The sequence below is a fragment of the Diabrotica virgifera genome, chromosome 9 (assembly GCF_917563875.1).
Source record: "Diabrotica virgifera virgifera chromosome 9, PGI_DIABVI_V3a".
NCBI classification, from domain to species: domain Eukaryota; kingdom Metazoa; phylum Arthropoda; class Insecta; order Coleoptera; family Chrysomelidae; genus Diabrotica; species Diabrotica virgifera.
The window spans coordinates 37,015,085-37,028,701 of record NC_065451.1 but is presented as its reverse complement, the minus strand read 5'-3'; the positions used below and the strand labels follow the sequence as shown (position 1 = coordinate 37,028,701).

The window sequence follows — 13,617 nt, the reverse complement described above, 5'->3', positions numbered from 1 at the left end:
CTTCTATTTAGAAAAACGAAAACGGGTACGCTTATTTATAGTAAAGATACATCGATTCCATCAATTACGAATTTCTAGTACAGGTCATAGGCGCCCGTTTTGGGTAGGGCGGCGGTTATTTTATCGCATAACTGTTTTGTCCTTACCTTTTAAACATTTTTGACACTGGATTATTAAATTGTGAGGTATTCTAGTACTAAAAGGTACTCTTTCTTTAGGTCAGTAGGATGCACCATTTTCTAGAAAAATCGATTTGAAAATAATTGATTTTTTGAAAATTAAAAAAAAATAAAAAAAAGATTTAAATAAAAACGGTGTATTTTACCGACTTAAAGCAAGAGTAGCTTTTAGTACTAGAATACCTCATAACTTAATCATCAAGTGTCAAAAATGCTTAAAAATTAACGACAAAAAAGTTATGAGATAAAATAACAGTTGACCTACCCAAAACGGACGCATATGACCGGTAATAGAATTTCGCAATTGAGGAAATCGATTTATCTCTGGAAGATAAATAAACCTACCAGTTTTCGATTTTCTGAATAGTTTTTTTGTGAATTTTTTTTTCAAATTCAACAAACGAAAAATGGTCAAATTGATGATTTTTCTAGAAAACGGTGCATCCTACCGACTTAAAGCAAGAGTACCTTTTAGTACTATAATACCTCACAATTTAATAATCCAGTGTCAGAAATGCTTTAGTGTTAAGGACAAAAAAGCTATGTGATAAAATAACCTTTGTCCTACCCAAAACGGACGCCTATGACCGGTACTAGAAATTCGCAATTAACGGGATCGATGTATCTTTGGAAGATAAATAGGTGTACGAGTTTTCGTTTTGCTAAATAGAAGCGTTCTGGAGCTATTTTAAAAAAAAAACTATTTACAAAACGCCATCTAAAGAGCTTTAGCTCTCTGAAGCGTTTTCGGACTAGGTGAATTGGGCTAAATTATCTTAGGAATCTCCGGTCTTCGTTTGTCGAAAGAGTTTCTGGACACCCAGTATGTAACAGGTATAACAATAAATAATAAACAAACTAAACATATTATTCTACCATAAAATTAACATAAAAAAAATGAACAAGTCGGAAAAAAATAGATTTTGAAAACTATTGTTTATATTTTATTTCTTCCATTTTCAATAATATCATTTTTTTTCTTCAAAATTATATATATTAAAAAATGTACAAGGAGAATAACTTTTCAAGTAGTTGATCAATTACGCAATGCGTAGCAACACCCTTCCATGTTTAAATGCACGCACACTGTAATCTGTAATAGGTACTAAACTAATGTTACCAATCCTAAAAATGGTTACAATACTGATATACACAGCGTGCCCGCGCGACGTTAGAACAGAGCCGTCGCTCCTTCAAATTTTTCAAAAACGAGCTAGTCCCGAGCGATAGCGAGGTTTCTCCTGCGTTACCACTGCCAGTGTTGGTAACAGCATATAATAACGTGCAATGGATTCACATATCTCGCCAATATTTTCGTGCGTCTATTTGGCTATTTACTGAATTAGGTAGGTACTATTAACAAATATTTCTGTTGGTAAAAAATATAAATGGAATTATTTCATAACAGTAATAAAATATTTATTGCAAGATTTTTAACTGTTACCAATGGTAGCAGTGGTTACATGGACGCTTTGCCAGTGAGGTTGAACAGCACAGGTTGAAAATTATTGTTACCAGCATGTCGATATTGTCATCTTCTAATAGTTTTAGGGTTTCCGTAGTAATGCCATCCTGTCAGGGGCCTTGTCCAGTTTAGCTATTTTGCAGCTACACGCAGCTCAACATATTGACAATATCATTTTAAAGCCATCCACCTACTTTAAAAAAATGTAGGCATGTTGGAATTGTCACAATGAATGAGTCACATAAAATTAAATTACATATTAAGAGGAAAGGAACATTTTGACGCCTGTCAAAATTTTCAATGTATTTCAAATATAATCATTTTTTTCGAATACTGAGAAAACTAATAAGTAATTTTGAAAAATTTAAGCGCAGAATTAAAGATTACTTTATTACCGAGGGTCAAAAGTCCCTTAGAATGAATAAAAAGGTTCTCTTGAATGAGATACTTGAAATTAAAAATCACACTACATTTTCTCTTAGTTTTTCACCCCTGTAACTTATTAAAATAAACATTATAGAAGTTCTCAGGGACATTCGGCCCTCGCTAATAACGTAATTTTTCATTCTGCTTTTAAATTTTTCAAAAATACTTATTAGTTTTCTCAGGATTCGAAAAAAATGAATCCTCATTTGAATAGCATTGCAGCCGAAAATACGTACCCATCCCCTTAAAAGAATTTTTTACCATGGAACAAAAATAAAGTTTATTTAATTTATGAATATTTGTATTTTGAGAACGATTACCGCAGTGGAAATAGAAACGTCACAACAATTTTATTCTAAAATAAAATGTTGGCTCATTCCCAATAAAAAATCAAGTAACATGACAAGGTTGGAGACAAAAAATTTCTTTTATATTTATTGAACTTTTATATTCAGGATATTCTTTACCATTATTAATTTACCTGTTAATCATTTCAATAATAATGATTATATTTTATGTATATAGGTGAGAAAATGAAGCAGTAAAAAGGCCAAAAATATAGCAATTTTTTTTAATTGGATGAATCAAATGAAACTTGTTGCATTCGATTAGTAGAAGCCTTAGGAAGGAAACTTTTTGAACTAAAATCATGATGACGAAATGAAAATTGCCTTATTGAAAAAGGAAAATGTTCCGAAATGTATTTCGAATTGACGAGAAAATGATAAATTGTAATTCAGAGATAATTGAAGGAAATAAGTTCAATATTTCCACTCAGGAGTTTTTGTGGTCGTTTATCACGAATATCATGACAGCGATGGTCTCCGAGCCAACCGGTGCCCAGGATGGGCCTCGTCTCCTAGAATTTTATGGAAATTCGTTATTAATTCAATGCAAACTCGTGACTCCGGCGTTTTATGGTCGCTGGACACTAATATAATATTGGCAATGTTCTCCAAGGTGCCTACCTGATATCTAGGATGGACCGCGTCTCCAGGAGTTTTATGGAATTTCGATATGATATCAGGGCAAACTTGTTACAAGTTGGTTTTTGGGGTCTCTGAACACTAATATTATGTCGGTGATGGTCTCTAAGGCACTCTAAATACATTATCATGGTCTGGGCAGATTATCGGAGTACAGGGCATTTTTGGGAAAAGTTATTTACCAGCAATTTTATTGCCGGAATTGAATCTTATGATTGTATATGTTACAGTTCAAGTTGATTATCCAGTTGGAGTTGACTTTTACTAGTTCGAGTCAACTCTAACGTCTGGTTTCAGTAAAAGTTGATTATAAATATAAAATGAAGATTTATATTCAACATTTACTAGTAAAAGTAGACTCCAACTAGGAAAAGTATACTCTTTTCAATGCCATTTAGTAAAAGTTGATTCTGATTCACACAGACAGCCGATTCTAGAAATTAAATGTTACTGAATATGTTTAAATTAGTCTAGGCTGTATCGTCGCCCCCTTTAGGTAAAGTACTCCGATTCGAATTTTTTGCACAAACTTACTCAAAAAGAGGTCCTTACAAACAAATCTACTGGGTGCCAGGCAGTACCTTGATCGATAAATTGTTTAAACAATTTTTTTAGACAAATTCACAAAAATAATTTTTTTACTTCGAATAATTTTTTTAGATCATTTGGGTTATTCTGAGCAAAAAAAGTTATTTTGTGATTTTTCTCTAAAATTGATTGTTGTCGAGTTATACGCGATTTAAAATTTAAAAAAATGCGAAAATAGCCATTTTCAAGGCTTAATAACTCGATTAAAATCCATTAATATGAAAGTCAGAAAGTGACCAAATTAAAGTTTATAGCCCCCTCTACAAGATCCAGCAGAAATTTTTGTCACTATTTTATTACTAAGCTGTTATCTTTAATTATTAACAATGAGCGCTAAGTGCGTATTAGGCGGCCGTCAATGGTGAGTGCTAAAGAGATGCACCATTCCGGCCGTCCAATGGTGAATCGGCCGCCTCAATACACGCTTAGCGCACATTGTTGATAATTAAAAATAATATCTTATTAATGAAATAATGACAAAAATTTCTTCAGGATCTTATAGAGGTAGCTTTAATCTTTGATTTTTTTTAGTTTCTGACTTTCATAATATTATATAATATCGTATGGCATTTTTGCCTTTCGGACAGTTCCGGCGCCAATTACATCTTTAACCCTGTTTCAAGTAACTAGTGTCGATGTACACTAGGCCAGGGGGACCGACGGCTTAACGTGCTCTCCGAGGCACGGTGAGACGGCTCGTGTCATTATTGGAAATGAAAATGGTTTGTCTTTGGCAGAGCTCGAACCCACGTGCACTGGCGTATGAGACCAGCGATTACGCCGTTACTCCACGGCCGCTCGCTCGACTTTCACAATAATTATCTTTAACCGAGTTATTGAACCTTGAAAATGGTTATTTTGGCGTTTTTCAAATTTTAAGTCGCTAATAACTCGACAACAGTCAATTTTAGAGAAAAAAAGGCCCAGAGGATCTAAAAAAAATTTGTACGAAGTGAAAAAATTATTTTTGAGAATTTGTTTAAAATCATTGTTTATCGCCAAACGTCACTAAAATCATTCATTATTGTACTCATTTGCCCTTAATTTCGGCAATATAATAACACTTTGTTGTATTGAAAGAAGAATGTTACTTTACCTGCCGCGATTATTAATCAAATTAACCGAGATTGAAGGTAAGTGGTCAATGGCAGCAATCGATTATTTATTTGAGTGAAATTAAAATTTATTTACTTTAATTATTAAAAATATTGTACAAAATTTATCTTATTATTAATAAAATTTATGTCAAAAAGTAAAATTCTATAGTGTTTCGCAATTATATTCATACAAAATAAATCAAAACTTTACAGATTTAGTAATTACGTCGCTATGCAATATTGATAACTATCGATTAAACATCAAAACCGGCCATCATGCAAAAGTCATATGTCATTACTGTCATACGAATTTTTTATTTCGTCTAAAATTAAAAAAATTTCCTCAAAGTTTTAAGTAAGTGTTAATGTTTTTTATGATTGACGATACAATTTTGTACACACCACCTCAATACTCTTTATCGAACGCGTCTGTTGCTCGCTTCGCTTCCTCTGCTCGTAATATCAGACTCGTTAGATAAAGAGCCACTTTACTGACTTGGTACATAAATAACTATTAAACAATTTTTCGACCGCGGTACCGCGTGACACCCTGTGTATTTGTTATAAGGATTGTTATACGAATGTATTTCTTTCGAGTAAGTTTGTGCAAAAAATCAAATCAGAATAATTTATATAACGGGGGCGACGTTACAGACTATACTAATAAGTAGTTGAATCAGTCAAAACAAAGAAACGCAAACTCATCAAAAATGCACTTGAGATTCTCGTATAATCAACATTTACTGAATCGATCCAGGAAGAGTCAACTCCAACTAGTAAAAGTTGATTTAAATTTTTAAAATCAACTTTTACTGCTCGTTTCAGTTGGAGTTAACTCCAACTAGTTGGAGTCAACTCTAACTGAGAATCAACTTGAACTGTAACATATATATTAATAATATAGGTATGCAAAGTCCGCAGATAGTGTGCTACTTTTTTTATAAACAGAATGACGCCCGAAAATCGTGTTTTTTTTCTTCAATTTTTGCTTTATAACTCCAAAGATTGTACCTTTACACCAAAAACACCCAAATAAAAATTCGCCGTAATTAAATTCTGCATAGAGACGTGTTTCTCCCGATTTACTTAGAGGAATTTTTTTTTCAACAAAATCTTTAATATTCAACTAAAATTTCGTAAAAGTTCTTTTCGTATAGATTATAATTCCAGAAGCCGATGGAAATTGAATGAACAGTTTAGCAACAATTAAATTGTTAATTAAACAAAAAATGAATAACCATTTTCAATTTCGTTGCAAAACGAAAATACAGCCGAACCATATTCCAGTCCAATCAGAGAGTGCCGCAAGCACCTCTACCGGTTTCGAAACTTATTAGTCTCTCATCAGGAGGCACATATGCTGCTCTCCCCGATCCAACCAAAACAAACCCCAGCGTGCAGTCCCGAATTGCAACGAACGAAATGGCATAGATGCCCTAGCGGCAACTGCTAGCAAAAGACTAAGTTTTCACTCTAATGGCATATAACATATCCCACCAGAATGAAAACAATGGGAACCTTCTCTGGTTACACCTCCGTATGGCTTGCAAATTGTAGAAGCCTCGGAGGTGTAACCAGAGAAGGTTCCCATTGTTTTCATTCTGGTGGGATATGTTATATGCCATTAGAGTGAAAACTTAGTCTTTTGTTAATTAAACATTTACGGTCGCTATAATAACCTCAACAATTATGATACATAAGAATAACTACGCTTTTTGTATAAAAAGAAACTTGTACCTATTTAATGTACTTTACAGAATTGAAATTGGACTATTTAAACGGCCTCAGGAATATTTTAAAATTATAAAATTTTTTGGCTTATAAACAAATAGAATATCTCGGGAAATATTGAATTAAATTAAATCACGAAAACTGTATTGGCAAAAAAGCAACAGGAGGCTTCTTTTAAAAGAAGAAACGTTTAATTGTGATGAGTGGTTCCTAAGATACAACCAGTCAAAGTTGACCGGCATTTACGGCAAAGATATAAACAATAAGATCATAATTTTCGAACCATCACCTTTTTATTTTTATCCTCTTTCTTCACAAAAATTTTCATATCTTTAAAATAATCATAACATATATTATTATAATAAAAGCTATCGATATTACGAGTGAAAATTGCCAAAAATAGCAAAATTCCAATAAAAAATTAGGTTGGAGAAAATGTAATCTCAAAGTTCAAAATCGGTATACGTTAAAAAAATTCATTTGCTCGGCTTCCCATGGAGCAATTTTCTTCATTCTTTTTTTGTTCCCAAGTAGCTCGAGTAGAGCCATCTAACTAACGCATTATTAAATGTCAAAGTTGCTTTTGTTTTGTTATAATAAATTAACTTATTTTTACAAAACAAAATTTTTAATTTGTTTAAATAAAGATTGTTTAAATAATTATACAGCTTTCAAATGAGAATATTTGTGTTTTTAACGTTAAAAGGTACACTTGCAGTAAGTTTATCTAAAAAAGTCTACAACTGGAAAAATATTTAGTTTTCTTTTCTTAAAAAGAGATTAATCTATTATAACAAAACAAAAGCAAGTTTGACATTTAATAATGTGTTAGTTAGATGGCTCTACTCGGGTTACTTGGGAACAAAAAAAGAATGAAGAAGGCTCCATGGGAGGCTGAGAATATGCATTTTTTTAACGTATACCGATTTTGAACTTTTGAGATTACATTTTCTTAAACCTGATTTTTGATTGGAATTTTGCTATTTTTGGCAATTTTCACTCGTAATATCGATAGTTTTAATAATAATAATATATGTCATGATTATTTTAAAGATATGAAAATTGGTGTGAAGATAGAGGATAAAAATAAAAAGGTGATGGTTTGAAAATTATGATCCTATTGTTTATATCTTTGCCGTAAATGCAGGTCAAATTTAACCGGTTGTATCTCAGGAACCACTCATCACCATTAAACGTTTTTCTTTTAAAAGAAGCGTCCTGCCGCTTTTTTTCCAATACCGTTTTCATGATTTATTTAATTTAATATTTCCCGTTTATAAACCAAAAAATTGTTTATAATTTTAAAATATTCCTGAGACCGCTTAAATAGTCTAATTTCAATTCTGTAAAGTACATTAAATAGGTACAGTGTCCTTTTATACAAAAATCATAGTTATTCTTATGTATCATAATTATTCTGGTTATTATAGCGACCGTAAATTAATTAACAATTCAATTGTTGCTAAAGTGTTCATTCAATTTCCATCGGTTTCTATAATCTATACAAAAAGAGCTTTTATACTACTAAGGTATTTAGTTATTTATAAATAAACAATTACTTATCTAAAATTTTATTTGAAAATTAAAGATTTTGTTGGAAAAACCCGCATGTTCCGGGGAAAATTTTCGTCGAAGTAAATCGGGAAAAACACGTCTCTATGCAGAATTTAATTACGGTGAATTTTTATTTGAGTGTTTTTGGTGTAAAGTTAAAATCTTTGGAGTTATAGAGCAAAAATTGAAAAAAAACACGATTTTCGGGCGCCATTATGTTTATAAAAAAAGTAGCACACTATCTGCGGACTTTGCATACCTATATTATTAATATATACAATCATAAGATTCGATTCCAGCAATAAATTTGCTGGTAAATAACTTTTCCTTGTATTTTGCTAATTAGCCCAGAGTATCAATCATTATGCCTATATCACCCGAGTAGTACCATTGAATAAATTCCGTCAATTATTTCCGAATTACAAATTTATCATTTCTCATCACTTCGAAATGCATCTTTCAAGAATGCAATTTTCTGTTCGTCACCATCACTTTAGTTCACAAAGTTTCCTAAGGCTCTTACGAATCGAATATCTACAACAAATTTCATCAAGTTGAATCCAACTGCGAAAATTTGATAAGTCATTTGGTCGCCTATTATTAAATTCACTATTTTACAGTTGTTTTGGCCATTACAGTACCACTGCTGGGACTCATCATTTCATTAGTTGGTACATTTTGTCTATCTGCACTTGGAATAGTTTTCCCTGCAATCATTGAACTTGCAGCTCATTGGCCCGATAGGCTAGGTCCTGGAAAAATTTGTCTATGGAAAGATATTTTGATAATTCTCATTGGTATGTATAGAAGTAAGAATTGAGGTATAAAAATATTAGATCAAAGGGTCTAGCTGGTTTAGATAGTGACTAATGCCCCCAGCGATATTCCAAAAATACCATACTGTTATACATCAAAAAGTATTCAACCAAATAAATTTTTAGACACCTAGTCCCACCCATAACTCGTCAAAAAAATGAAAATGTGTTTTTTTTTTGGTTTTATGACCATATCGTATTTTCTAATCATCGTAAAAACTTTATTTATTTTTTAATTTTTAGAATTTTTTATTGCCTACAGCGTAGTATTTTTTCCAAAATTTTTGCCGCGAAATTAATTTTTTTTGCTCTTAAAATTTTTAAACTTCGTTTAAAAAACTAGACCGAACAAAATGGAGAAAAAAAATATATTATTTATTGGGTGCCAAATTATTATCTCCATGATTTTTTTCATATGTTTATAGAATGAGCATTATGGTTATTCCTGTAGGCAATACAAATGCTGCAAATTAAAAAAAAATAAGTTTTTACGATGATTAGAAACGAAGATACTTATCAAAAAACGAAAAAATACTTTTTAATTTTCTAGGTATCTAAAAAAGCATGGTAATATTAATTTTGAAATATAGTTGGGGGCATTTTTTCCTATATTAATCGGCTAGACCCTTTAAACATGATTGTTTTAGGTATATTCGGCCTTTGTGTTGGGACATATACTTCTATATATAACATAGTTCAAGAATTGATCATAAAATACTCAACTAAATCAATTCTAGATGACTAATCAATAGAAGAAACCGAATTTAGAAGATTTTTATGATTTAACTATGGATTCTAATAATGTGCTCATATAAAACTCTGTAAATGTCTTAAAAGTCCATATAATTATTAAACAAAAATTGTGCGTTTTATTATGTTCTATATCATCATCATCATCATCATCATCATCATCATCATCATCATTCTCTTTACCTTATCCCTATGCGAGGTCGGCTTCCCTAATTGCATTTCTCCACACAACTCTATCTTGGATCATAGCAATGTTAATCCCCTTTACCAACATGTCCTGCCTTATCGTCTCCCCCCAGGTCTTCTTTGGTCTTCCTCTCCTACTCCTTCCAGGAATCTGCACTTCAGCTATTCTTCGTATTGGGTGATTAACGTCTCGACGTTGAACATGACTAAACCATCTTTACCTATGCTCTCTCATTTTGGCATCAACTGGTGCCACACCTAGACTTCCCCTAATATACTCATTTCTAATTTTATCCTTTTTTGTCACTCCACTCATCCATCTAAGCATTCTCATTTCCGCCACATGCATTCGTTGTTCCTCTTTCTTTTTCACTGCACAACATTCAGTTCCGTGCATCATAGCCGGTCTTATGGCTGTTTTATAGAATTTTCCCTTCAGCTTCATTGGAATTTTTTTGTCACAACACACCACTCGCTTCTTTCCACTTCATCCATCCAGGCCTAATTCTACTGCATGCATCTCATCTATTTCTCCATTACTCTGTAATACTGATCCTAGGTAGGTACTTAAAACTATTGCTTTTCACGATCATTTCACCATCCGAAGATACCATTTTATGTTCTATATCAGATTTTTAATTTTTCATGATACTGTGTTTGCACTCAGTGAAACACTCTAAAACTCGCCAACAGCTTGGCCAGAGCACCGTTTGAAGGCCAAATTTCCCCTCATGTGGATACATCTAAGTGCACGTCCCTCGTCCCTCAGTCCACGGCAGTTCCAATTTCCCTGACTAAGGTGACGGTCAGAACAAAGTTGGAGTAGTGGGTGCTAAGATTGACTAGTAGAGATGACGCCACCATACCAAACCACATATGCATATACGTGCCTACAACGTACAAACTGTAACAACAATTCACTATAAGTCGAGCATATTGGTACTTCTCTAACGATAGAACGGAAGGAAGAACTAAAACAGGTCCAATGGGATATACTCGGTATAAATAAGTAGTTAGGCAACAAGGAGACAACCCAATATTATTTAAGTCTGGAAATATATTCAATTTCAGAGGAAACGAAGAGTCATCTGTCGGAGGAGTTGGTATAGGCATCCATCAAAAAAGGGTACCAACCATAATTAAAATAAAAGGTGTGTGTACCAGAGTCTTCTTCTTCTTTGAGTGCCTCTCCTATCGGAGATTGGATATCATTAGGGCGATTCTAATTTTATTTACTGCTGTTTTGAACAATTCGTTAGTGGTACAGCCAAACCACTCTCTCAAATTTCTCATCCAGGACATTCTTCTACGGCCTGGATTTCTTCGTCCTTGGATTTTTCCTTGCATTATATTTTGTAGGAATGTGTACTTTTGTCCCCTCATCAGGTGGCCTAAGTATTCAAGTTTTCTCTTTTTTATATTCAGTAGAACTTCTGGCTTGTTATTTATTCTGCGTATTACTTCTTCATTTGTAATTTTATCCACCCCATGTACCAGAGTAAATTTTGCTTAATATTCAATACATAACCTACAATTATACAGGCTTACGCTACGCATCAACTACGAGCCAATCAGATGAGGAAGTTGATCAATGTTATGAAGATATCGTGTGTGTGTGTTTGTATTTTATCGGCACTGGAATTACGATATCAGAGCAGCTATATAACTTTCAGAAATCGATTAACCAACGATAATTGGAGATTTCAACGCCAAATTGGTGTACAAACAAGATGAGGCAGAATCCACTATGGGAAACTTTGAATATGGCGAGCGAAATGACAGAGTTAACAGACTTCTTCACTCCTTCCATCAGGAAAATTTCTTTGTAATGAACTCATTCTTCAACCGTAACTGAACATGGAAGAGCCCGAATCAAATAACAAAAAAATGAGATTGATTTCATAATATCAAATCGGAAAGTAAAAGTCAGGATGTAACAATATTGAATACATTTTAAACATGGGGTGACCATATATTAATTAGAGTAAAAACCACTTTTACCATTGAAGTAAGAGTGAAAGGTAGGCGTTACCAGATATAACTCTTTACGAAGAAAAAATTAAGAATAGTTTGGCTACACATGACTTAGAGAATATCAGCATCAATATAATAAACAATATTATTTAAACATTGAATGAGTAGGTACATTGGGTATAATTGAGTTTAGGTTAAAAAGAAAGACAATAAAAAAGCTTTGTGTAAAAGAGCTGTTGTCTTTCACAAAGAAATTGGGACTTTTTAAGAAAGTATAATAATTAAAAGAAACACATCAAAATCGGCTGATTATCACGATAACATGAATACGGATATGCTTGTGAAATGGTCTAAAGGAAAACTGCTTCCAAGTTTACTTGAACCATCTGTTATAGTTTTGGATAATGCTCCATTCCATTCGGAAATTTATTAGAATAAGCAACCCACAAATTCTTTGACAGTAGGTACATAGATATAAAGATATAAAAGAATAGTATAGGAACGAATGAAAAAATAAGTATGTAAAAACTATAATGTATATCTATGTGGCATATTTTGAAAAGGTGGCTGAACGACCTTTAAAATGAGGGATCACTCAACCCTCCTTTTAATTAAAGGTCTTGGGGTCCGCCCTCGCTAGAGAGTTGATGTAATTTAGTTGAAAACTGGTCTACAAAATGCCTCCCTCATAAATTAATTTGACGTGTTTTTGCATATTTTTAGATTTTATATATCGACCAAACTATTGGGGTGGGAACCTTTTCAAATTGACACACTGTATATATCGCAACCAGTATGTTTGTTGATATTTACCTGTATTGTCACAACCGGTATTGTTGATATTTACTTGAAAATTTAGAATGTCCTGTTTACATTATGGAATTAATTAAATAGAAAAAATAAATTAAAAAATATATTAGTTATATTTATATACCTAATAGCCCGATCAAAGAACAATCTGACCCCAAAAAAAAATAAAGGGAGGATGAAAATTTGGGAATAGGTAGTTGAAATTGTCTACTATTATATAAGAAAAATATACAATTCTACATCCCCTCCATTTTACAAAAATGGAGGGGAAGATGAAAAAAAATTCAAAATAAGACAAGAATTGGATAAAATGACTAATTCTAAACAACTTTTCTCCTATAGAGTTTTTTCACTAAGTCAATACTTTTCGAGTTATTTGCGAGTAAATATGTTCATGTTTAACAAAATAAAACATGTTTTTGGACGGTTTTTCGGAGATAACTCAAAAAGTAAGTATTTTAGCGAAAAAAATATTACCAAAAATATAGCCCATAAAAAATTGAAAAAAATGGTGTATACATGAAGTCTGCAGACCCAGTAGAAGGAGAGTTGCAGCTAATGAAAAGTAGGTTCTTCTTCGTCAAATTCCAAATCGAATATTTCAATGTGAATAACCCAAAAACGGAACACTTTAAGGGAAAATTCATTTAAATTTTTTAAAGTGTTTAAAAAAGGTTTATTATTGTTTTTTAAAAAAACTGGTAGTATTAAAAGTAAGTGAATTACGCTCAAAATATTGCTGGTCCCTTTTATTTTTTGGTAAAAAAATCGCGAAATCACCCCCTAATTAGCATCACATATAAATTTTAACATTACCACTTCACAAGTTACTTTGTCTATGTATTATTTATATGATCAGTAAGTTTCATCGGTTCAAAGTGCTTCGTTTTGAAAAAGCTGTAGTTAAAATGGCTTGAACGAGTAACTAATCACGAGTTTAGGCGAATTTTGAACAGCCATATCATAACCAATTTTTGTCTAACAAGAAAACAAAAATTCAAAAATATTCAGAAAAGTAAAACGTACATTTTATTACTCTTTGATATTTTTGGTATT

At 32.3% G+C, this 13,617-nt stretch overlaps 2 protein-coding genes across 3 annotated transcripts in view; both read left to right on the top strand.

The window, feature by feature from the left end:
- Positions 1 to 9,701, top strand: part of LOC114340561 (proton-coupled amino acid transporter-like protein CG1139) — a 59,702-nt gene extending 50,001 nt beyond the window's left edge. Inside the window, exons 8-9 of the mRNA XM_028291317.2 lie at positions 8,647 to 8,823; positions 9,489 to 9,701. Of these exons, the coding sequence (XP_028147118.1) occupies positions 8,647 to 8,823; positions 9,489 to 9,586 (275 nt within the window). The 3' untranslated portion in view covers positions 9,587 to 9,701. The remainder of the gene's footprint in view (positions 1 to 8,646; positions 8,824 to 9,488) is intronic.
- LOC114340562 (proton-coupled amino acid transporter-like protein CG1139) overlaps positions 1 to 13,617 on the top strand; it is a 212,350-nt gene that overhangs the window by 107,234 nt on the left and 91,499 nt on the right. The window lies entirely within an intron of this gene.